At 47.1% G+C, this 26,378-nt stretch overlaps 1 protein-coding gene across 2 annotated transcripts in view; it reads left to right on the top strand.

The window, feature by feature from the left end:
- The window catches only part of OTULIN (OTU deubiquitinase with linear linkage specificity), a 36,562-nt gene extending 10,539 nt beyond the window's left edge, over positions 1–26,023 (top strand). For both annotated transcript variants that reach the window (XM_061393854.1, XM_061393855.1), the window contains exons 3-7: positions 3,591–3,685; positions 6,652–6,795; positions 12,858–12,983; positions 15,881–16,150; positions 20,677–26,023. In XM_061393854.1, coding sequence (XP_061249838.1) covers positions 3,591–3,685; positions 6,652–6,795; positions 12,858–12,983; positions 15,881–16,150; positions 20,677–20,871 — 830 coding nt within the window. In that variant the 3' untranslated portion in view covers positions 20,872–26,023. The remainder of the gene's footprint in view (positions 1–3,590; positions 3,686–6,651; positions 6,796–12,857; positions 12,984–15,880; positions 16,151–20,676) is intronic.
- Positions 26,024–26,378: the final 355 nt, after the last annotated feature.

Genomic DNA, 26,378 nt, shown 5'->3' with positions numbered 1-26,378 from the left:
TTTCAAGTATTTTCTGACTTTTGGCCTCTGTTACATTCTGGATAGTTCCTTTAGAAAGGTTTTCTCTTTCTCTTTTGGAAAAGATCTGTTTTCCTTCCCAATTTGCTTGGTCTTTTTTGATAGTGTATTGCTCTTTGCTCAAGTTTTTATTTCTTCTTTTATTCCCTTAAGCATTTTAAACATTCTTTTCTGGACCTGATAATTCCATTAGCTGAAAATCCTGGCAGGTCTACTTATGCCAGTTGCTGTTTTTGCTTACTTCTTGTTTCTTCAGAGTTTGGTTCTACGTTCAGCTTTTGTGTGTCTGTGGAGAGATTGTGCAGCCTGTCTTGAGTGTGAGGGAGTTTGGTCTCGTTTCTGCCGTGCACCCAGGAGTCACCTGCCTTGGGCCACGTCAGGTGAATTTCTGGGTTTGAGTTCCCAGGGTCTTGCAGCTGGTGTGAAGTCACACCCTGTCCCTGTGTGAGAGCTGGCCTGTGGTTATGAGATCTTAGGTCCTCTGTCCCCAAGGCAGATCCCAGGTCAAAGCAGAAAGTTTTCTCATGCTCTCTGTTAATCACCTAGTCCGTGAGTGCAAAGTAGCCTGAGTCATGTCCTATTCTTTGCGACCCCGTGGACGGTAGCCCACCAGACTCCTCTGTCTATGGGATTCTCCAGGCAAGGAACTGGTTGCCATTTCCTTCTCCAGGGGATCTTCCCGACCCAGGGATTGAACCTATATCTCTTAACATCTCCTGCATTGGCAGTCAGATTCTTTACCATTCGTGCCACCCAGGAGGCTGACCCCACCTAGTCCAGGGGTCAGCAAACACTAGCTCCCTGGCCAAAGCTGAGATGCCACCTGGTTTTGTAAATAAAGTTTTATTGGAACTCCTTAGTTTACACATCGCACATGGTGATTTTCATGAATAGTAAGTTGAGTAGTTGTGACAGAAACTTTATAGCCTTAAAGCCTACGTTATTTACACTCTGGCCCATTAGAGAAAAAGTTTTCAATTCTTGCCCTAGCCTCTTGATTGAGAGTCCCAGCATTCTGGAAGGGTTCAGTTTTAACTTCGCATCCTCCAAGGGTCTGAATCCTTGTCTTGGTCACCATATGGTGGTTAAGGAACAAAACCTCTTGGTTATTTCAGCTTCTGGTGACCACTCTTGATTTTCAGCTTCCCCTTTGTGTTTTTTGAATTTGTTTTTGGTGGAGTTTATTTGGCCATTAGAAATGTGCATTCCTGGGGCAGTAAGCAGCCTATGTAGCATGCAGATAACTAGAGCAGACGCTGACTTAGACTGTAAGCTGCCTGAGGTCGGGCTCAGGCCGTCCTGCATCTCCAGCTCCCAGCCTGCAGTGGCTCTTGGAGTCTTCCTCCCAGTGCCCAGCTGGATGGGACTGGGGGTGCACTTCCGATGCTGGCAGCTGTTTAAGTACCCATTTTCCCACCCTCACTGCCTCACGCAGACCTCTGATTCATCAGAGGACTGTGGCTTGTGGCCTGGGCTCTGAGCCCAGTCAGCCTCCTGCCTCCTCCACTCAGTCCTGAGATGGGGCCCCTGCCGGCCTGTGGAGGGCCCGGGTGTCCAACCCACAGGAAAGAGGACTGTGGGTGAGGAGAGCACCAGGGCTGGACTTTCTTCTCTGGGGGCCCTTCCCGAGCTGGAAGCTGCTCTGCTCGTGGCAGAACATGTCCCAGTGAACATCCTCGACTCTGGACACGTGTAGCTCCTCGGGCTTTCTGAGGAGGCAAGTTGAAAAGCGATTAAAGGGAACTCTTCCTTCCACTAATAAATACTCACAAAGTGTTTTTGACAGTGACTGCTCTTTATTTGAGGGTTGGCTGTGCAGCCGTGGTATTCGTGGTCTAGGCTCTAGGTCTGGTTCACCTTTAAGCCAATCCTGACTTAAGCACAGATAAATGTATTTGTTACCTGTGTGTGTGTTATTTTCCCTTTTGTATAGAAGGTTTATTTTCCTTATGAAAGGATTTATCAATGAGATTTTTAAAATAGGCAATTCTGACATTTTATGTCTTAAAAAGTTGTTTTACTTATTAAAGTGCAGGAAGGGCTTAGGGGTTCTTCTTGTGCTCCTCCATCCGTCATCCCACATCCATCACATCTTGCAGGGTCAAGGCCTGTGGTCCTTTCTTCTTAAGTAGTCTCTAAACCCTTTCAGGACCAAATCTGGGCCTTTATCATCTTCATATGCCTCTGCTCCTAGCTCAGTGCTTGGCACATATTAGAAACACAGTGTTTGTTGGATTGAGTTGACTATAACATCTTTATGTACAACTTCCTCTTGAGTAAATATGCCATGAGGTACTTCTGTGTTTATATCCTGATTTCTTTGCTAACATTTACTTCTTCAATATTTTAAAAAGGAAGTCAAGATATGCCTGGGAATTTAGCTCTCTTTCTTCCTAAAACATACAAAGACCTACACGTGTGCGTGCATATGCCTAGGCCACATAATCCAACCCCAGGCCTCGTGTGTTAAACAAGAGAAGTCTTAAGGCCTTTTTATTTTTTACTGTAACATCTGTCTGATCATCAGTTATCTCTTTTATTTGGGGGGTATGTGTTATTAGAATCAAACAGGCCTGTGTTTCAGCTCACATTGAGAGCTCCGTTAGTTTCTGGCTGATTATCAACAGTTTATAGCCCTTTGGGATCAAAGCATTTCCCCTAACGAAATAAAGATTATTAAATATACATCTGTAATAGAGGTGTTATCTCTTTGTATAATGGATGTGGAAAAATTACAAATCACTAGCTATGTGGTCTCAAAGCTTAGACTATTGCGTGTTTGAATGAACATTATTTGAGGATACTTAGGTCAGTGTGGTTGCCGGTGCTGAGGGCACAGCTGAGAAACAGACCAAGCCCCTGCCCTCAGGGAGCTCATGTTTTGCTATGTGTGTATGTATGTGTGTGTGTGTGTGTGTGTGTAGGGATGGGAGAAGCAGCATACAGAAAAAGAAATATGTTAGGTGCTGATCAGTGCCAAGAAGAAAAGCAGAACCATGTAAGGGGAACAGAGTGAAAGTGTGTGTGTGTGAGTGTGTGTGTATGAGAGAGAGAGTGTGTGTGTGAGATGTTTTGACATTGAATGTCAGTGTCAGAGGTAAGCAGAGACCTGCAGAGCGTGAGGAGCAGGTACCTCACAGGTAGGGCAGGAGCTGTCGGTGTGGGTAGTGGGGGAGCTGAGACCCAAGAGGCAGTGGAGGGCCAGGGCAGGGGGGCCTCTTGAAGGGAGGAAGGGAGTAGACTCCCAGGTGTGATGGGAGGCCCTGGAGCCCAGCTTGGGTAGGTAGCATCTCACTTAGGTTTTTGAATGCACCACTCTGGCTGCTGTGTGGGGGATGGCCGGTAGGGTCTGGTGACAGGCTTAGCGGGAGACCTCTGTGGTCATCTGGGAGTCAGGTGGTGGCCTACTAAATGCACTGGGTGGTCAGCAGTCTTGGGATTCTAGATGTGGGAGGGACTGCAGTGAGCAAGAAAGGAACTCTCAGACGAAGCTGTGCTGTTATTCTGATCATACTTTGTCTCCTTATTCCCCCTCCCCCCCACCCCACCCCTTTTTTTGGATTCTTTCACAGAAGCTAGATTAAGTGTAGCTCCTGAAATGGATATCATGGACTACTGCAAAAAAGAATGGAGGGGAAATACGCAAAAAGCAACATGTATGAAAAAGGTATGACGCCTGGATGCGTGCATTTTGAGTTTTTCCAGTAGTCTACCATAGGTAATTATTTAGCATGTCCTTTTGTATGCTGCTAAGTCGCTTCAGTTGTGTCCGATTCTGTGCGACCCCATAGACAGCAGCCCACCAGGCTCGCCTGTCCATGGGATTCTCTAGGCAAGAGTACTGGAGCGGGTTGCCATTGCCTTCTCCCATGCACGCGTGCATGCTAATTCGCTTCAGTCGTGTCCAGCTCTGTGCAACCCCTTGAACAGCAGCCCACCAGGCTCCCCTGTCCATCGGATTCTCCAGGCAAGAATAATGGAGTGGGTTGCCGTTATGTTTAGATGTTATAGTTACGACAACTGCCATTAGACTGTGTTACTACAGGGCTTCTAACTTTAGAGATGAGGAAACAGACTGCAAAGATAAGGGCCGTCTCAGTATTAATACAAAATCATTATCAGTTAGTCAGCAACTTGACTTCTTTGAAAAACGCATAAATGACTGTGTGCTCTTCTGAGCTGGGCCAGCCATGGGTTGGCCCCTTGGAGGCATTTGGCTGAAATGCCCTTCTGGCCGGTGAGGTCACAGCCTTGTGTGACCTACATCTGCTGTCCCCACCTGGATTTATTTTCACATCCTCCAGTCCTCGGGGCCTGGACTCTCCCTCACTCCCTTAGCAGTGGGACCTGGAGCTCCTGCCTTTATTTAGGGTACCCCAGGAGCTGCCCCTTCTCAGTCCCATTGCATAACTGGATGACCCAAAGGTAGTTCTTCCAAGGCTGTGGGACGTCGGGGATTCCCATGACGCGGCCCCGCTGGGCTGTGGCCAGGCTGGGTCACCACTCCCGCCGCATAGGAGTCAGGCAGCACCCCTCTCTGTCCCCCTCAGGTGGATCCTGAATCCAGCATCCCCCATGGGTGGAGATTGCTCCTACAGTTGACCCTTGTACACTGCAGATTTGGACCGCTGGGCCCGCTTCTCTGGATTTTTTCACTGAATATGGACTACAGTGTACTGCGCGATCCCATGAGTGATTTATGCATTTGGAAAGGTGCAGTTGCTGTTGAACTAGTATTTGGGACAGCTGGGGGTTCACCATAGGGAAGAGGTGCATTTAGTAGGCATAAGTCTCCCTGATGGGCCTTCTATTGCAGTGGTTGGGCCACTGAACAGAAATGCAGCTCTCAGAATTTTATTATTGGAAAGAAATACTTTTATATCCACTTCGAACATCATCCTGTGACTTGAATCTTGAAAACAACTTACGACAGGGTCCAGTGCTTGGACACAGGATGACTGTCTACGGGGTCCCCACCCCAGGAGGGTGTCACTTCTTCCTTTGTGTACGTGTGTGTTGAGGGGGAAACAGGGTTTTAAGTGGCTGTCGAGGAAGAGCAGGGCAAGCGACAGATCCATGTGGTCAAGGGGGAGTGAGATGGGAAAGCCTGAAAGTTGATGCTGAGGCCTGAGCAGCATCCAACGGAGATCTCAGTCAGCCAGGTGCCTGGACCAGCTCCCTGGGATTTCATGGTGTCCTTTTAAGGGGAGTGTGCTCAAAACGGTCCGTTTGGATGGCTGTGTTTGAGTGACTGAGCATGTCACCGAGAATTTTCATTTCCTTGTTTCACTTCCAGGCTGAATAATAATGACATTTCAATCCACTTTTTAAAAAACAGAATTTATCCAGGCACCTCCAAGACAATACATATAGTCTTTTATGTACTTCATGGAAATTTGGGGGACAGAGTGTTATTTTTTATATGGAGACATAGCCAGGTAAAGAATCCATCTGTCAACACAGGGAGATGCAAAAGATGAGGGTTTGAGCCTTGGGCCAGGAAGATTCCCCTTGCGTAGGAAATGGCAACCCACTCCAGTGTTCTTGTCTGGAAAATCCCATGGATAGAGGAGCCTGGTGGGCAATAGACCATAGGGTTGCAAAGAGTCAGACACGGCTGGGGGATTGGGCATATAAGCTGGGTACATCTCTTTTCTTTCCTGTCTCCTCGTTAAAGAGTTTCAGTTCAGTTCAGTTCAGTCGCGTCCGACTCTTTTCAACCCCATGAATCGCAGCACGCCAGGCCTCCCTGTCCATCACCAACTTCTGGAGTTCACTCAGACTCACGTTCATCGAGTCAGTGATGCCATCCAGCCATCTCATTCTCTGTTGTCCCCTTCTCCTCCTGCCCTCAATCCCTCCCAGCATCAGAGTCTTTTCCAATGAGTCAACTCTTTGCATGAGGTGGCCAGAGTACTGGAGTTTCAGCTTTAGCATCATTCCTTCCAAAGAAAGGGTTTAGGGTCAACTTAAACACAGACCAAAGCCTTCAGATTGTTGGTTATTAATAAGTGAGTGTTAGACCAGTTGCTTAGAAAGGGACATATGACTTCAACTTAGGGGGTAACTAGCATTTTAATGGAGAAGGCAATGGCAACCCAATCTAGTACTCTTGCCTGGCAAATCCTATGGACGGAGGAGCCTTGTAGGCTGAAGTCCATGGAGTCGTTAGGAGTCGGATACAACTGAGTGACTTTACTTTCACTTTTCACTTTAATGCATTGGAGAAGGAAATGGCAACCCACTCCAGTGTTCTTGCCTGGAGAATCCCAGGGATGGGGGAGCCTGCTGGGCTGCTGTCTATGGGGTCGCACAGAGTCGGACACGACTGAAGTGACTTAGCAGCAGCAGCAGCAGCAGCAGCAGCATTTTAATAATACTTAGTGTCCTATTCTATATGTTCTAATATGTTGCGTCTGCTGCATATGCTGATGTTTTGTACGATACTAACATTCGTTAATTTCTTTTGATGAATAAAAAAGGAATTAAAATATCCTGCAGGAAAGACTTGGCCATTCTTCCTCTGATCGGGGTGGGGGGCTTCGGGGGCACATTTCTTCCACACGAATAAAATTCTCCCCGCTCTCCGAGGTCAGTAGCAACCATTTGAATTCTTTGATGATTTTTGCGCAGGGCTACGAGGAGGTGTCTCAGAAATTCACCTCCATCAGGCGAGTCCGCGGAGATAACTACTGTGCGCTGAGGGCCACGCTGTTCCAGGCCATGAGTCAGCCGGCGGCGCTGCCCTCCTGGCTGCAGGACCCGGAGCTCACACTGGTACGCTGCTGCCGCAGGTTTGAGTCTGCACTGTTTCCCGTCGTTTCTGCAGCAAAGACTTCCTTTGTCTGCCCGCGCTGTGTGCTGGTGCTTGCCTGCAGTGCGATGTCAACGCGCAGGTTTCTGCAGCTTTCTGTGGCTGGGATGGCTTTGCATAGTGAAGCGACCAAAAATGATTGTTATTTCCCGGAGGAGGAAGATGATAAAATTTATTTAGCGCCTCAGCTGAACTAGAGAGCAGGGGTTTGTTTAGGGCTTACCAGAGCACTGAGGGCAGTTTGACTTCCGGGTTGCAGTCTCCACCAAGTGGGCTTTGTATTATATTCTCTGAGAACCTGCTGGGGTTTCCAAAGGCACGTTTCTGGGCTTCTGGCTCCAGTTCAGGGAATCAGCACCGTCTGGAGAGTGTTAGGAGAGTCATAGGCTTGGTACGTGACAGGGCGGCAACACCGGCAGAGAGATGGTTGCTGTCAGCTGGGGGAGGCTTCCTGGGGAGGGGAGGGTTGGGGGCTCTGTCCCATGCCTGGCCCTCGTTAGTTGTTTTGAATCTGCAGCCTGACAGTGACACCCCAAGGAGTCACGTTACCCCTGTGTCGTGTATCCATGATGGACGTCAGCTGAGGTCACGATAGGTTAGATGATAGACCATCCCTCGAGAGCTTGGGGGGCAGTCATGGTTGAGTGGAGCTCACAATATGACATTAATTGGAAGAAAATGGGAAATCTTGGGCTTGTCTTAACCCCCCGAACCAAAACCCAAAGTGTCAGCTCTGGGAGACGTGCCTCCCCAGCAACTTAGGGGGAAAAAGTCGGGATTTTAGTGGATCACAGGCCCAGTAGCAGCCCACAGGTGTGTGATGGCCTCAGTGATGAGGAAGCCTGTTTCGTAATGAAAGGGATAGGTAGGGAGTCTGAGGTGGACATGTACACACTACTATATTTAAAATGGATATCCAGCAAGGACCCACTGTGCAGCACAGGGAACTCTGCTCACTGTTACGTGGCAGCCTGGATGGGAGGGGAGTTTGGGGGAGAGTGGATACATGTATACGTATGGCTGAGTCCCTTCACTGTTTACCTGAAACTCACAGCATTGTTAATCGGCTATACGCCAGTACAAAATAAAAAGTTTTAAAAAAACAAAGGAATACTGCTTAACACAGGCAGTGACAGCCTGTCTTGAACTGGGCTGGTCAGATCCCATTTTAGGGACTGCGGGCAGCTCTGTGCCTGTACCCTCGGGACAGAAGGGCGTGTGCCCGAGGCAATCTATCTCCTGAGAACAGTTGAAGGAGCTGGAGTATTTGCCTGGAATAAAGACTTGTAGAGGATACTGGCTGGCAGCTCAGCTAATTGCAGATCTGTTAGGTGGTCGGGGTGTCACATAGTCTCCAAGCACAGCCAGGCCCAGTGGGTGGAGAATACCACCTGTCCGCCTGGAGATACCCACTCTATAAAGCGGCATGAAAGCAGCACCCTTGTGTAAGTGTCTAGGTGATCTGTGAGAGGTTCTTCTAATCAGATGCGCCATCTCAAGCTGATTTCTCAGTATTAGCTTATTTCTTTTTTCAATAAAGAAGCAAAAAGAAATTGATACAGTAGGCTTTTTTAGCTTTGCAGGTTATGCTAAGTATTAGCACTGAAATATTTTGGAAATGTTGGTCAGCCTGCCTGTGGACCTGAGCCGCTGCTGGAGAAGCAAACACGAGCAACCTCACTCAGTTTTGCTTTAACTTCTGTTTGCTAACCAAAGCTTAAATTACAGCTTGTGACATAAAGTGCTTCTTAAGTGTAGGCTCTTTTCCTTTGAACTTTTTACTTTAAGGAGCTGCTTAGATTTATGAATTTAATTGATGTAATGAATTAGAATTCTTTTACTTTCCAAGAAACTCTGGTGCAGGTTACTTTCCAGGTAACTCTGGTCCACGTAGTTAAGCATATAAAATATTCCCCATAAAAGTAAAGCACGATGTCCCTTTTGTTTTACTGACAGGATCCATCTGGGTAGGGTCATCTGTCATACTGAAAACAGTCTAGGTGGACTGTGCTTGGTTTCTGATGGTTATGAGAATATGTTGTGTGTGTGAGTTGTGGGGCTTTAAGGTGGTTTTCCTGGCTGAATTTGAGTCATATGGAAATTCTCAAGCATTCTCATTTCTTCCCTTTTCTGTATGTATCAGCCAATCAGTAGAGTTTTTCTCTTGGGAGCATAATCTAATTAGTTAGTCACAGTGGTATTATTGTTGTCATCTAACCTTTATTGAATGCCAGGAGGCCTGCGTCAGAAAAAAGCTCATCATACCTGCCGGGGGTGTCGTATGAAAGTCTATGAAACTTTTCTTGCTCTCCTGCAGCCAGAAGACTTGTCCCTGTGTTAACTTTTTGGCCCCCAGCATCTTGCCTTGATTTGAGCCTTTTCCTGGGAGGATCTGTTTTGTGATGTGTCTTGAGCAGGTGGCACGTGCACCTCATGTTTCTTATTCGAGGTGACAGCGCAGGAGGGGCGCGTAGACTGGGTTGCTGCCCTTGCCCAGCGCAGGAGGGGCGCGTAGACCGGGTTGCTGCCCTTGCCCAGCGCAGGAGGGGCGCGTAGACTGGGTTGCTGCCCTTGCCCAGCGCAGGAGGGTCACATAGACTGGGTGCTGCCCTTGCCCAGACTAGTCTCTCACCCCTCCCAGCTGTCGCGTGCTCTTGCCTGTGGCCGCCATCCCATCCCTGTTCTCATCCCGGCCCCTCCGCTTGGTCCTCCCTCAGGAAGTCTGCCCTGATAGGGGTCTCGCTGAGTGAGAGGGTGGTGTGGCGTGACTGGAACAAGTCAAGGTGGAACCACGTGTGAGCGCAGATGGGTGGAGAGACCCACAGAGACTGGCAGTGTGTGCCGTGGAGGGTGGGTGCCTGGACCACCTCACCTGGAAGTGGGGTCTCTCCATCACCAGATAGCACCGTGTAACTGTCGTAAGGACACATCTCAACATGTGTTAACACACATGCCTAAAGCAAGCAGATCAGCTGATACCTAACTCTGTCTACCAAACATGAAAGTCTTACAGGAGTTTGGCTATGAAAGTCTCTGAGTATTTCCTGTCCATCTTCCCACTAAATTAGAATAAGTCGTATCCGATCATAAGAATTAAACCATGCTTGCTGTTAGAACTTGGTATAAACGATTTGAGTTTAAAATGGGCTGGGCTTGCTGTTAGATGCACAGTAACCGTCTGACAGCAAGTCAGTCTCCGTTTCCCCCGATGCTGGAATCTCTGAATTGCCGAGGACCTCTTCTGACCGCGACCACCCCAACCCCCCTCCTCAGCACTGCGAGTCAGACAGGTCCTGGGACACCTGAGCTTGTACGTGAATCTGTAGAGCTGGAGCTAGCCTCGGCCCCAGCCTGCCGGCCACCTGCTGTGCTAAACGTCCCTTGACCGAGCATGCATTTATCTCATCAGGAAATCTGTGCGGTGAGCCCAGAGAAGCCCCACGCCCTGTAGCTGGCAGTATCTGCTTGTACTCACATCTGGGGAGAGGCTGTCCACAGCTCTTGGCATCGTCCCTCGCTCCTGGAACACATTTGGTTTCAGGACATGATGGGGCAACAGGAAGCACAGGACCGAGAGCCTCCCTTGGTGTGAGCTCGGTGGTGGAGGGCCAGGCCACGCTTCCTGTACTGCTCAGCTGCTCTGGCCTTGCCGTCACAGCCCGTCTCACAGTCTGGCCGCTCCTCACCGCCTGTCTTCAGGTCTGGGCTCCTTGTGTGTTGTGTCTGCCTCCGTCCAGACCCCGGTCTCTGTGATGTTGACTGTAGTCAGATCATCTGACCCTAACCTTGGATGTGGCTTGCTCTGGCTCTTCTTAAACTTGGGCAGCACCTGGTCCCCCAAGAGGTGGTGTCCTTTGGGACAGGGGTTCCGTTAAGTGTCAGAATGTCTCTTGAATGGGTGGGACCTGTGGCGGTGTTTGCTTAGAGTAGGATAAACCGTATCAAAACTCATATTATGAGTTTGGGGAAGGACACGTTTTCGGTATATGCTGTCCCTTTAGTCATAGTACTGACTTCAAGGATTATGGACATTTGCTAGAGAAAATAGGCTTTTAAAAAATATTTTAGTCACAAATGAAATTACACCAAAGCTGATTGCCTACTTTGTTAAGTATTTCCCATCATTGTTTCCTGTTTTTAATTTTGTTTCTTCCTTAAATCTCCTTTACTCTTAAGAGAAGTCCAGTCTCTGAGTGTGCAGTATAAAGGAATAGCCTTGTATGTGTGACGTGTGTCTCATGATCCCCAAAAGCATGTAAAGTTATACTCTTTCTTCTTCTTTTTTTAAATCTGAGTAAAGGATTTCAACTCCCATTATTCTTTGCTCATAGTTTCTTTTTACACCTCAATTTTGGGGCTTTTTCCAGGATCACCACATCTCCCAGAAGTATACAACCCTGGAGAATTACTCTAGCGACAATTTGGTCCATGCATGGAAGGAGCGAGGGAATGGGCTTTCATTTGGGTCCTCTGTGGAGTTAGGTCTTTGGGGTCTCTCGAGTACTTGAGTGCTATGCCTGCCTTGTGGGTCCTGACCCAGTGTCCCGTGATGCTCACGTGCTCTCCTGGGCTTCCCCCACCCTGTCTCCCAGCTCGCATCTGCGCAGCCAGTACTTTCTGCTCATTGGCGCTTCTTAGTGCTCAGTTGGGATTGCAGCGTGTTGCCACTTGAGGGCATTTTAGGTTCTGGTGAGAAACCAGAGGGCCTAACAGAAGGTTTGCAGGAGAACCGCCCACACGTTGCTGAAATGCAGGACAGCGTGGGCGCAGCGCTGGGCTCCTCTTGGGTGGAAAGGGGGGTCGTTTGTCATCATGATAAGTGAGAACGCAACCCTCCCACCCCCACGAGCAAGTTAAGTGTAGATGGCCTCACTGTGGTAACTAGCTGAAGAGGAGCTCAGTCCCTGTAGTGGTTTTGTCTCTTTGGAGAGATGAAACCCCCTTAGTTTCTCATGATTGCTGTAGATCGAGAAGGTGATACTGAGTTATCATTCATGAAGGGTCTTCAGTGTCTTAGATTCAGGAGAACAGAACATACGGCCTCATTTAAAACTGTATTTATGATTGTTAAGCTCCGGTTCCAGGGAAGAATTCATCATTCTCTAATGATCTTTTGACTTGGAAGTGAACTGTTTTTCCTTTCTGCGTTTTATAGCACTGAGGTGACATGCCCGTGCCCAGCCCAATAACGTGGACTTCTCCTGACACACCCTAGACTGCTGGGAGAGTCTGGGTTCCCATGCTGACATCGATTGAGTTTTGTCCCAGCTTGCCTTTCAGACTCCAGATTCTACTGATGATGAGGGGAAAACAAAGTAACAGACACTCCAGGAAAAAAGGCCGAGTGACGGTGTCCTTTCTCTAACGAGCCAGCCAGCCTGGTCCCTTAACCCTTGCTTCTTATTTGCAGTTGTAGTCTTTTATCTTACTTACACTGATTAGGTACTTTTTTTTTTTTTTTACTGATTAGGTACTTAAACTGGAGACCATCTTGTTTCTTTTTCATCTTAAAACTATGATGGTAGTGTAAAAATTGGAAATTAGGTTTTGTTTTCCTAGTCAGGAAAGGAGCAGGTTTTTGCTGTTTCTGGACCATCTCATTAGACCCAAAGCGCCTTCCTGAGTCAGGCATCAGGGAGTGGCAGGGTGGGGGCCTGAGCCCAGCTGGCGCCTGGGTGGGTTATGCCAAGACCTGCGTGGACACTGCCTTCACACACCCTTACACAGAGCTCTGGGGTGTTCCTGGCTGTGGCGGGAGCCCAGCAAGGTAGACCATGCCTTTGGGCCTCACCCAGAACCACCTTGTCACTCTAGCAGCCCTCCGCAGAGTGGCTGTTTCTGACCTCCTGACTTCTAGATTTAGGTCCTCCGACCTAAACCCAGACAGATGTGCAAAAATTAATTCTGGAAACAAAGGCCGCAAGGTCGGTCTCCTGGGGTACGTTGTTTCTCACAGCTTGGCTTGTGCGATGGACTGTTTGGAATGTTAACCTTTTTTCTCTCTTCTGTTTCTTGATAACTCTAGTTACCAGAAAAGCTCATAAGCAAATACAGCTGGATCAAGCAGTGGAAGCTGGGACTGAAATTTGAGGGGAAGAGCAAGGACCTGGTGGATAAAATTAAGGAGTCCCTCGCTTTACTGAGGAAGAAGGTTTGGAACATGTAGTTTTCTTTGATAAGTACGGAGCTCTGACTCCCAGTTGCCCCAGCACAACGCTTCTTAGTCCTCACTTAGTGGGTTACAGGCTGCCCAGGTGGCTCAGCGGTAAAGAATCCACCCGCCAATGCAGGAGATGTGAGTTCGATCCCTGGGTTGGGAAGATTCCCCTGGAGAAGGAAATGGCAGCCCACTCCAGTTTTCTTGCCTGGAGAATCGCATGGATGGAGGAGCCTGGTGGGCTACAGTCCATGGGGTTGCCATGAATCAGACATGCCTGAGTGACTAAGCAACAACGGTGGGTTACCACTTGCTCTTGGCTGGATTTTACGCAAAGTGATTCTAAACAAACACAAACTCTTCCTCTGAGGTGTTTGGTAAAATGAAGAGGTATCAACATCATACACTCTCAGAGATGACATGTTAAGTGAAATGTTTAATTTTGTTTAAAGCAAACCTTACAATAGTAGTCTTTTCTTCTAAGTCATACTGCCAAGTGTCAGGGATGTCATTTGGTCCATATCTCGTACAATATCATCAGCGATATGAATACTCATTTATTAAATTCTTCCCAATTATGTTCATGTTTTAAGATTCTGTCCATATTTCTTAGGCATGTTTTCTTTTACAACGATTGTCCAGGGCAGTAGATTTAATAACTTGTCTTTTGAAAACGGTCCTCAGGGTTTCTCTGAAGCAGAGTTGTGAGAAGGCACTTGGTCAGCTGAGCCCCAGTGATTTGGTCGATAAACCCTCCCTCCGTGGCTCTCTGCTGTCTTACGCGGGTGGGGTATCCTGCTTGCACGCCGGCCCACATGGACCTCTCGGGTGCTGGCCTCTGAACAGCCCGGACGCTCTCCTCACCAGGAACCCTGGACACAGGGCCTGTTCATTGTTCTGGGCTTCGTAGATGGAGTAGGGAGGGATGTCAGGCGGCGTCAGGCATCGTCTTTCAGGACCCTTCCTAGCACACACCCCAGTCGTCAGCCTCTTAACTGTGGTCTGCTGCCCCCATGAGACCTACAGCCTCACGAGAGACTTCATACACTTCATATGTGCCAGGCTGTACCCTGAAGTTTCTATTATGTAATTGTCATGACCAGCAGGGCATTGTCACTGTGGTTGTCCTCACCACAGATGAGGAGACCGTCCTGTCCATTCTTTTACAGCCAGTGCTGCCCTGAGCCTGACACACAACAGGCATTTGGGAAATACTTCGTTGAATGCGTGGAGGACCCTGACTTCCTGGAGCCTAGTTTTTATTTATAAAAATGAGAAATGTGTGCTGGAAAATAATACTGTTGAAGAAGGACTAGTGATAAAGACGTGGGAGCAAGAGAAGGACAGAGGGGGTCTATTTGTGTTGCCTGTTGAAGCAGAAGACAGGATTAGAGGGGCTGGAGCCCCGCGCCGCCCCAGGCAGGCCCTGGGTTAGCAGCGAGTGGAGCACAGGGCTCTGGCCTGGGGGAGTGAGCAGGAAGGCTTCAGCATAGCCACTGTTGCCCGTCCATTTTAACTCAGATTTCTAAGTTCTTGAGAAGTCGCTTCTTACACCTAGTAAAGACACGCCTAGTAACCAGGTCTTGATTTGGGGGATGCTGAAGTGATTCCAATTCATAATTATTCCATTACAATTATTCAGTAATAATCTGGGCCAGCACTGCCGACACCTCGTAGGTACCAGGCTGTACACTAAAGTTTTCAGTATTACGTAATTCTAACACCAGCAGGGCGTCGTGGTTGTGGTTGTGCCCACTTTACAGGCGACGAGACTAAGGCCCTGCAGGGGCCAGCAGCTGCTGGGTGGCGAGGCCCTTGTTCCATCCTGACTCTGACTCCAGAGCCGTGCTCTCACCTGCCAGCTTGGTCTACTCCTGAAAAATATGAGATGTTGTAGCTTTCAGAGTCCTGTGGCACAGTTATCACCAGTTAAATGTACTCTTGAATTAAAAAATTTAATGGTTTTGCAGAGGACCAGTAGTTACTGATTATACACAAGGATTAGTTTTGTGTTGGCATCTCTTATTCACAAAGAGATTCTTAACTTATAACCACTTATACTTACAGGGTTTTCTTCCTCACTTAAAGAGTTAGCATTTGTTAGCTGAATACCTGATTGTTGTCGTTCAGTCGCTGTTGTTGTTCAGTTGCTACATCGTATCCGACTCTTTGTGACCCCATGGACTGCAGCAGGCCAGGCTTCCCTGTCCTTCACTACCTCTCAGAGTTTGCTCAGATTGCTGTTCATTGAGTTGGTGATACTATCTAACCATCTCATCCTGTGTTGCCGCCTTCTCCTTGAATACCTGATTCTCTCCTTTATTTTTAATCAGAAGTCAATATGAATTTCCTGAGTAGATTTATTCATCTGAAACTCAAGTAAGCTTTTAATAAGAGGTTAGAAGGGTAAGTTTAGTAAACAGGTATTCAGGAGCTGTCACAGTCTTCCTTGCCCATCTTCACGTCATAAGGTTGGCTTGGTGTTTCTGGGTGGTATCGGCTGCCATAAGCCCCTTAAAGGGGAGGAGTGATTTCAGCTATGCTGCAGGGCATCATCACACCAGGTCTCTCCTCCTTCAAATATTTGTTTATTGACTGGTTCCGTTTCTTGGCCTGGGAAGATACGAGAGTTGAAATTTCCATCCCGTGATCCTAGAGCTTGTCCTTAGTGCAGTATACTTTTGTATCAGATTGCCGGGGGAAAAGCTGAATAAGGAAAGCGTGTGGTCTAAAGAGTACAGTTGTTTGAGCTGGAAGATTGAATACTGAGTGTTGGTACATGACCTGTGGTCACCTACCTATTCTGAAAATAATTTTGTGCTCATAGTGTGGGGTTTTACCAGGGACTTTCAGAACAACAGTTTAATTATTATGTAACTTTCTTATTATAGTGGGCAAGCCTGGCTGAACTGAGAACTGCAGAAGCAAGGCAGATGGCTTGTGATGAACTGTTCACAAATGAAGAAGAGGAGTACAGCCTCTATGAAGCTGTCAAATTCCTAATGCTGAACAGAGCCATTGAACTCTATGACGATAAGGAGAAGGGAAGGGAAGTGCCGTTTTTCTCTGTGCTTCTCTTTGCTCGGGATACGTCAAGTGACCCTGGTCAGCTGCTGCGGAACCATCTGAACCAGGTGGGGCACACTGGCGGCCTGGAGCAGGTGAGTCGTGCCTTTGGGAGTACATTAACCCAGAGCAGCAGCATCAGCCTTCAACTACTGCCTCAGTTTTTGTGGGTCTGGAGCTCAGGAGCCCTGCCGTTGTGTGGTTCTGGCTCAGGGTCGCAGGAGGTTGCAGTTGAGTCTTGCTCAGGGCTGCAGTCTCCGGAGGGCTCGACTGCAGCTGGAGGGTCCACTTGCAGCCTGGTGCACACTCACCTGGCTGTTGGCGGGAGGGCTCAGTCCCTCACTGGGGATCAGTGGGAGGGCTCAGTGCCTCACTATGTGGGGCTTTCCATAGGGCTGCTCAAATGTCCTCCTGACATGGCAGCTGGCTTCTCTCAGAAGGTGGTCCAAGAAGACAGCCAGGATGCTCCAGTGCCTTCTGTGGTCTAATCTTGGAAGTCACTCACCGGTACTTACACCAGGTTCTGTTTGTTAGAAGCAGATCACATCATTCTTCCCACACTCAAGTCAGGCATGCCGAAGAATTGTGAGCCTATTTTTTTTTTAATTTATGTATTTTTAATTGGAGGTTAATTGCTTTGGAATACTGCATTGGTTTCTGCCATGCGTCAACATGAATCAGCCGAGGGTATACATATGTCCCTTCCCCTTTGAACCTCCCTCCACCTCCCAGCCCTCGAGGGTGAACCTGTTTTATACCCACCATGGTTGTCTCAGCCTGGGCTTTCTCCTATCGTGTGGTGGATGGGACCAGAACCCTTGGCTCCAGAAAGAAACCAAGCCCTGGGAAGGAGTCCTCTGAAGGGTCCTGTTTAATCTTGGCTGCTGTCGCTGTATTAGGTAGCATCCTTTAAAAATAGACTTTAGCCAGGAGAGCCAGCCTGCTCTTGGATCTTCAACAGATAGGTTGAGTTTGGAGTTTCACCCACAGACCCAGCGTGGTGCTGTCCTGTGGGTCACCCGTTGACTCACCACACTCTGCTCTTTCTTTGTTGGGTCATCACGTTGCTCTGAACAGCCTAAGTTCTTCTTTAGTCGAATAGCCAACCACTTGAGAAGCATGGTTGGTGACATTGAACAGGAGACAGGGATCAAGACCATCCCCAAGAAAAAGAAATGCAAAAAAACAAAATGGCTGTCTGAGGAGGCCTTACAAATAGCTGTGAAAAGAAGAGAAGTGAAAAGCAAAGGAATAAAGGAAAGATACACCCATTTGAATGCAGAGTTCCAAAGAATAGCAAGGAGAGATAAAAAGCCTTCCTCAGCGATCAATGCAAAGAAATAGAGGAAAACAATAGAATGGGAAAGACTAGAGATCTCTTCAAGAAAATTAGAGATACCAAGGGAACTTTTCATGCAAAGATGGGCTCAATAAAGGACAGAAATGGTATGGACCTAACAGAGGCAGACGATATTAAGAAGAGGTGGCAAGAATACACAGAAGAACTGTACAAAAAAGATCTTCATGACCCAGATAATCATGATGGTGTGATCACTCACCTAGAGCCAGACATCCTGGAATGTGAAGTCAAGTAGGCCTTATGAAGCATTACTATGAACAAAGCTAGTGGAGGTGACTAGCTTTGAAATAATTGAGCTATTTGAAATTGTTGAGCTATTTCAAATCCTAAAAGATGATGCTGTGAAAGTACTGCACTCAACATATCAGCAAATTTGGAAGACTCAGCAGTGGCCACAGAACTGGAAAAGGTCAGTTTTCATTCCAATTCCAAAGAATGTTCAAAGTACCTAACAATTGCACTCATCTCAGATGCTAGTAAAGTAATGCTCAAAATTCTCCAAGCCAGGCTTCAGCAATATGTGAACCATGAACTTCCAGATGTTCAAGGAAGGTGGTTTTAGAAAAGGCAGAAGAACCAGAGATCAAATTGCCAACATCCGCTGGATCATCGAAAAAGCAAGAGAGTTCCAGAAAAACATCTATTTCTGCTTTATTGACTATGCCAAAGCCTTTGTGTGGATCACAATAAACTGTGGAACATTCTGAAAGAGATGGGAATACCAGACCACCTAACCTGCCTCTTGAGAAACCTGTACACAGGTCAGGAAGCAACAGTTAGAACTGGACATGGAACAACAGACTGGTTCCAAATAGGAAAAGGAGTACGTCAAGGCTATATATTGTCACCCTGCTTATTTAACTTATATGCAGAGTACATCATGAGAAATGCTGGCCTGGAAGAAGCACAAGCTGGAATCAAGATTTCTAGAAGAAATATCAATAACCTCAGATATGCAGATGACACCACCCTTATGGCAGAAAGTGAAGAAGAACTAAAGAGCCTTTTGATGAAAGTGAAAGAGGAGAGTGAAAAAGTTGGCTTAAAGCTCAACATTCAGAAAACTAAGATCATAGCATCCAGTCCCATCATTTCATGGGAAATAGATGGGGAAACAGTGGAAACAGTGGCTGACTTTATTTTTGGGGGCTCCAAAATCACTGCAGATGGTGATTGCAGCCATGAAATTAAAAGATGCTTACTCCTTGGAAGGAAAGTTATGACCAACCTAGACAGCATATTAAAAAGCAGAGACATTACTTTGCCAACAAAGGTCCATCTCGTCCAGGCTATGGTTTTTTCAGTGGTCATGTATGGATGTGAGAGTTGGACTATAAAGAAAGCTGAGCACCAAAGAATTGATGCTTTTGAACTGTGGTATTGGAGATAACTCTTGAGAGTCCCTTGGACTGCAGGGAGATCCAACCAGCCCATCCTAAAGGAGATCAGTATTGGGTGTTCTTTGGAAGGACTGATGTTGAAGCTGAAACTCCAGTACTTTGGCCACCTGATGTGAAGAGCTGACTCATTAGAAAAGACCCTGATGCTGGGAAAGATTGAGGGCAGGAAGAGAAGGGGACGACAGAGGATGAGATGGCTGGATGGCATCACTGACTCAATGGACAAGAGTTTGGGTAAACTCCAGGAGTTGGTGATGGACAGGGAAGCCTGGCGTGCTGTGGTCATTGGGTTGCAGAGAGTTGGACACGACTGAGCGACTGAACAGTTCAAAACTGAGAAACATGGAGGCTTTCCATTCAGAGTGCCACTTTCTTGCATGCACGGCTGACTTGGAGCTTGCCTTTTACTGGTTACACAGGAAAGAGCAAAAATGGCAGTCACGCTGAGTCAGCCAGGGTCGAAGATAACTGTTTTAAAAAAGTTGTTTGTACTCGAAAGGTAAGTTACTTACGTGTCTTGAACCACTGCAGATAGCTTGCACTAACAAGCCTGGTAGAGCATAGTTCGAGTATTAGGCTCCTGATGGTCCTTTCTGAGTCCCCACAAGTCTGCTGTAACATGTTTAAATAGCAGTTTTGTTGAAATATCGTGTACATACCAGTTTACCCCTTTGTGTGTGTGACTCAGTGGATTTTAGTATGTTTATAGAGTTTTGCAGCCATTAAATTTGCAGAGTCTAATTTTAGACCATTTTATCACTCCTAAAGGAAACCTCATACCCTCATTCCCCTTTTTCCAGCCCTAGGCAACTACTAACTTACTTTCTGTTTTTACAGACTTGTCTATCCTGAGCATTTCATGTAAATGGAATTTTATAATATGTGGTCTTTTATGACTGGCTTCTTTGACTGAGCCTAATGTCTTCCAGATTCATCAGTATTGCAGCATGTATCAATACTTCATTCCTTTTTATTGACAAATAATATTCTATTGTATGGATGTATCACATTTTATACATCCACTTCAGGTGTTTCCACTTTTTGGCGATTGTGAATAATCCTGCTGTGAACATCATGTACAGGTTTTTTGTGGGACATATGTTTTTAATTCTCTTGGGTATATGTTAATCTAGGAGTGGAACTGCTGGGCTACATGGCAATTCTTTGTTTAAAACTTTGAGAAACTGCCAAACTTTGTAAAAGCAGCTGCACTCTTTTATATCCCCTCCAGCAATGTTTCAGAGTTCCATTTCTTCACATCCTTACCACACTTTTTTAAAAAAATTGAGGTGAAGTTCATATAACACCAAAGTAACCATTTTAAAGTGTACAGTTCACTCACTGTCCATACATTTGCAGCCTTGTGTGACCTTTACCTGTGCCAAGTTCCGAAACAGTTTCCTTCCCCTGAAAGAAAGAAAACCTGGTGCCTGCGAGGCAGTCTCTCCCCGCGATCATCTGTCTGTTTGATTGTAGCCATTCGAGTGGGTGGGAAGTGGCGTCTCATTGTGGGTTTGATTTGTGTTCCCCCGATGACTTTGTATGTACGTAGTGGTATTTACATGTCATCTTCGGAGAAAGCTCTATTCTTTTCAAGTTCTTTGGGCAGTTTTTAGACTGGTTATTGGCTTTTTTATTGTCAAGTTGAGATGTTCTTAATGTATTCAAACCACAAGTCCCTTACGACATATGACCCCTTCTTGATGATGTGTTTGATTATAATGACCCACACATAACGGCAGGACTGGGGCTGGACTGCAGGAGGAAAATGGGCTCAGGCCAAGCCGCGCTGTGCCCCATGGGGACCCCAGAGCAGGAGCGGGGAGCCAGCCGCATCCTTCAGCCTTTGTTCTCCCCGCAGGTCGAGATGTTCCTCCTGGCCTACGCTGTGCGCCACACCATCCAGGTGTATCGGCTCTCCAAGTATGGCACTGAGGAGTTCGTCACGGTCTACCCCACCGACGCCCCCCGGGACTGGCCGGTGGTGACCCTGATCGCCGAGGACGACCGGCACTACAATGTCCCCGTCCGAGTGTGTGAGGAGACCAGCCTGTGAGCTGCGCTTGGCCCGCCTGGCCACGCGGCTGAGGGGCGCGGGCAGCCCCTCGCGGGGGCCTCGGGCCTGCAGGTCCCTGAGCCCGACCTCTGAGGACGCCTGGGCCCGGTTAGCCTCACCAGACTGGAATGTTCTGGGAACTAGCTTTGGCGAATCACAAGTAACCGCGATTTTTTCCCCCTCATCTGTGATGCAGTACGTTTCCGTGGGAGCCTTCAGAGCACACCTGTTAAAAGGTGCAAACTACACCTCCTCCATAAAACAGACACTTTTATATCAGAGGAGTCGCGTCCTGGACAGAAAGTGTCCAAAGCGCTCTCTCATAGTAAACTGGCTTTCAATTTTTTTTTTTAAAAGATGGTAACTTTTGTTCTGATGGTTACAGCATCTGCGGTGCCCTTTCTCTACATCTATGCAATCGGTTCACACGGTAGAAGTCGGGGGCAGAGCCTGCCAACAGCCCAGCATCCTCTGCTAGTCTCACCCAGTAATGGTTTAAATCTACATGTTAATTAAAGCTGTTGTAAGCCGAGTGTCTAATAGAAGAATCAACTGGGTCCAGCTGCTTAAAGGCTGGAGAAGGGGCTGCAGGAGAAGCAGCGGCCCCAGGACTCTTGCTCTGCCAAGACGTGCCAGGCGCCTGTGGTCACGGACACCCCCGCTCGGGAGCCTGGTGCGGGGGTGGGTGGTCGGGGGGAGAGCCCCCGGGATCAGGGGCTGTTCCTTCATCTGCAGTTCCACAGATTCACCATCATCTAGTCAGAGTCAAGCTTAGACCCATGTGTGGTTTTAGTGGAAACCAAGGCCAATTGATGAGTTTCTGGAGAGTGCTTCCATCGCCAGGTTCCTGTCCCGCATCTGTTGGAGGGGATGAGTTAGCAGCAGGGAGTCTCTGGTTTTCATGAGTAAGTTTTCAGTACAAGAGCGTGCTTAACACTGTCTGCAGAGGCATGGCCGAGCTGCACCCGCCCTTGGTTGAGTTTGGGATGCCCAGGGTCGCAGTGTTCTGGCCACTAATGGTGCCCTTGCCTAGTCAGTCACAGGCTAGGGTGGTGCCTGAGAGGCGGGGATAGGCTCTGGCAGACCAGCTGAGCCTTGTCTGCATCAGGGCCCGAATCCCTGTGGCATGTGGACACCTCACTCAGACTATCAGCAGCACCTGGATTGGCTCAGTATTTGTGGAGATGGTGTTACCCTGAAGTACTGAGCTTTATTCTATATAATTATAATCTTTATGTGGTTTAATATAATGTTGATAAGCTATCTAATCTGTTGTCCCTCCCCCCGCCCCGCCCCCAGGGACAGAACTTTTGTGAAAATGTAAGTTTTGCTTTTACTTAAAAATCAAAATTTTTGGTTGAGAAAAAACTCAGAGGACACAGAAGACTATGCAGACTGTTACACGAGTATTCCTCCCATTACCTCATCAGTAATATTCACATTTTGGTAGATACTTAACTCATTAGGGTGTTTGAATTGAATTTTACTCTAGATGGCGTGAATGTGTTGGAGAGGCTTTGTCTTTCACTGTGAAATGCAATGGTGCCTCAAGTAATAATAAGTAGGTACCTAGAAGCCAAATGAAAATGACGACTTCCTGTTGGCTTGGATGCTTCATTTTATGTTACATGATTTTCATGCAGCTTATAAAAGGAAATGCCTACCAGTTCATTCTTGAACATGTTTAAAAGCACAACTTCAAACACTTCAGTTGTACAAGGCAGTTGGTGTCTGTGTCCATCAAACTGCTGGCAGATCGCCTCTGTTGAGTTTAATGATACTCATGATCTCTGCATTTTTGAGAATGTTCTAGTCTTAGTGAACTTGAACTGGGCTTCTGGGTAGCTCGATTACATCTCATACTTTTTTCTTGTTCCTGTGTATGATATTGTTAGAGTGTGTGCAAAAATTGTGGTCTTAACTACCCCATTGATAAAAACTCAAAAATGTGCATTTAAGTTGCTTTCTGACCCAAGGCCATATTAGACTCTCAGACTGTCATGCAGGTTTAGAGGGATCATAGCATCAGAGAAGAAAAGCTTTCAAAGAAACAATACTTTAGGAAATGTAGATGATTGGTGAACTTTAAAAAAAAATTTTTTGTTGCTACGTGCAACTATAGTTACCCAGGGCTTTAATTCCATTTTTCATCCTTGGTCTTGGCCTGGTTGGGTGATATCAGTAGAATTGAAACTGAGTTGAGACCAAAATGGATTCAGGAGGATAAATTTACTTAGAGGGGATCTCTAAAATGGTATGAGTGTTTCCAAAAAAGGAAGGTAGTGGGACCTACACTTTGCTTACTTTCTATCCCAGGATTTATTGCAAGAGTTCAGTCATTTTGGAGCCCTCTGGTCTTATCAGAAGATACCTGCCTTGAACAGGTGTGACTTATACCTTTGAGCTCATTTAAAGTGCATTAAACCTAAATAACAAGTTCCATGGAATTACCTCTCGGCGTGTGGGATTTGATCTGAAATGTCAGTTCCTCTTCCTTGGAGTTCAGCAAATCTGAAACACCTTAAAGGCACAGAACAGGATTGTCCCTGCTCTCTACATAGAGCCGTTCACACTTCCTATTATACCGTTGTACGTTCCATTGACGTCTGACGTTTTCTTTGATTGTGGAAACAGAGATCCCCTTGGTATTGTTTCATTATTTTTCCCTCCAGTTCTAGGGCTTGTCAAGTAAAATCTCAGACCGCTTGAATCTCACCCCTCTGTCAGAAAAAACACCTTTGTTGGTTTTTGTGCGCTTGTTTTTTGCTTTGCTTTTTAGGAGGCTATGTTACCCTTCTGCCCTCTTCACCTCAGGGTGCTCGTTTACCTGAGAGTGTGTGGCCTCCTTTTTGAAGGGCTTCCAGGTGGTAGCTGAGGTGCTGTCTCACCTCTGATGATCCAGCTTCCTTACATTGCAGCATAGATGTCAAACGTACCTCCTGGTTTTGTCTCCTTTGTGGTGTTAAAGTTTCATCATGTTCCTGTCTCTCTTTCTAAAGCAACACTTTGCAGGTACTCCCCCTTTGAAAGCCAGAAAGTTATTTTCAGAAATACAAACCTCCAGGGAATTGTACTTGTGCTCATACACAAAAATACATGGATGCCTTTTCTTAAATGATCTGTATCTAGTTAAAAACCAATAAGAATGTGTTTGGAGTGAATCTGAAATGTGTGTGAAAGATATAGGAGTCCCCACATAGTTGAGCCAAGTCAGGGCACAATATCAAGTAATTTTACCAACTTACCAGAGACGTTTCAGTTTTGTTTAGATAACAAATCACCGGCCACAGGCGTTAGTTTTTGTGAAACCCCCCCAGTCAGTAATGTGTTAAAAGGCCCAAGAACAGTAAGGAGTGAACTGAAGAGTGACGAACTGATTCTAGATGAAAAAATGCCTTTGAAAAACAAAACGGATGCCTAACAGACCTCCTTAGCGTAAGTTAATAAAAGGATAAAAATCTGAACCAGCGCACACCACTTCTGTGCCTGGATTCTGCAGATGCCTTTTTCTAAAGTTGAAGCCCCCTGTGTAACAGAAGTAGACTGCCTAATGCTGAACTTTTAGAAAACCTTCTTGGGGGTCTCTTCTCAGGGCCTGGAGAGAGCAGGAAGCCAGTGCTGAATCGAGCAGTGAACTGAGACAATGGGCAGCTGATGATCAATACTTGTAACTGATCCAGGGAATAACTTGGAGCCACGAAAAGCACAAAACTAAACTGGTTTGCCTGCCCCCAGCCCTGGTGGCTGTAAGGGTAGGGTAGGCTTGGCCACGACCAGAATGGGCGGGGTGATGCCTGCTCGATGGTCTGCACTCAAATCACGACGTTCTGTGTGAGGTCACAGAGCCTGAGACCCTACAAGTTTGGGAGGGTGGAGGTGAGCTGTCCCTTTTGCCTTTTTTTTCCCCTCATGCTAAATTGAAATTTATTACTGGAGATAGTGGAGGATGTTAGTAGGTATCATTAAACTCTCCAGAGTGGTCATAAAGTCTGGAGATAATTATATTGAAATGTGTTATCAGCAAACCACTTGCTACGTTTATCTCTGTTTCCAGGGGTCTTCCCTGGTGGCTCAGTGGTAAAGAGTCTATCTGCAATGGAGGAGATGCAGGTTCAATCCCTGGGGTTCAGAAAGATTCCCTGGAGAAGGAAATGGCCACCTTCTTGCCTGGAAAATTCAGTGGACAGAGGAGTCTGTGGGCTACAGTCCATAGGGGTTGCAAAGTGTCGGCACACGACTTAGTGACTGAGCAAGGCGAGGCCGTTGACCTCATGGCCATCTGTATATTTCCATAACTTGAGTGCTCATTAATAGCCAGGGCTTGTTAATAGAACATTGATGAGAGCTTTGTCTCATTCTTGTTGATTTTTCGGGTGTAGGTGTGGGTCAGGGGTGAAATTGCCAAAATGCAGGTGATCCAGGGAAAGGATCTGGGACTCTAGATGAAACCAGTCTTGGCAGTCTTTTTCCCAGTAACCAGGGGTGGTTGAGTTCAGTTCTGAACTTCAAAATAATTTTTTTTTTGTACTCAAGACCTGTTCTATAATGAAAAAATGCCTTGACTTGTCTCACAAATGGTGCTAAACTATGGTACTCCTTATAGGAGCCAGGGCAGTCTGTGGGTTGGTTACTTCTGAGTATTTCAATGTGGGAAAAAAGCCAAAGTGAATGTATGTAGTGAGCTCCCTTCTCGCTTCCATTGTCTGTAAACATGTTCTGGTCTCACAGCCTCTGAGTCTGTGTTATGAATTTGGAGGGGATACCGACCCCTTGTCTGTCCGTAGCAGCGGTTTTCCTTCCCCATCGGCCAGGCTGCCTAGGGAAGGCAGACAGGAACTCAGTGAAACCTGGCCGCCTCGTCTGTCTTGGCTTGTTTTAGCAGTGTCCAGTTTGCACTCTTAAGATGTCAGCGTTTGTCAAAAACCTCATCTGCTCTGAGAACCGTGCCCCTGAGGCTCCCATCGGCCTGGGACCATGGTCCCACCTGCCTCCAAGGCGGAGGTTGCCTCATTGACACGTTGAATCCTCATCTTTACTGTCAGAGGCCAAGCCAACTCGGGTTTTGCTGTCGATCTCCTGTAGCAAGTCTGGCCACGAAGGACTGTAAAAACAAATAACTAAAAATAAAAACTCAGAGAATGAAAACTTGGAAGCCTGGCTGTGTTGCTCTGGTTAAATGCCTGACTTTGAGGACCTTGGAGATGGAGGTTTGGTGCTTTAACTTTCCAGCACTGCCAGGACAGACCTTTTGGTGCTGAACTCCTAGGACATGATCACTCCCCAAATTAGATTTGGTCTTGGGCCTGGATTCAGTCGAACAGTCCCATCACCCGCTACTAGGGGAGCTGGGCTGGTTACCCCATTTCCTCGTCTCAGTCCTCGCCTCCACGCCGCCTGCTCCGGGGTGAATGGGGGTGAAGTGAGGTGCAAGCCCTTCACGGAGGCTTCAGGTGCATCCCCTAGGCCCGCAGGGCAGGGCTGCAGGCACCATCCAGACCCAGCCTTGG

This window comes from Bos javanicus, chromosome 20 (assembly GCF_032452875.1).
Source record: "Bos javanicus breed banteng chromosome 20, ARS-OSU_banteng_1.0, whole genome shotgun sequence".
Classification (NCBI taxonomy): Eukaryota; Metazoa; Chordata; class Mammalia; order Artiodactyla; family Bovidae; genus Bos; species Bos javanicus.
Note: the sequence above shows the minus strand (reverse complement) of the source record. Positions and strands in the feature narration are given on the sequence as shown.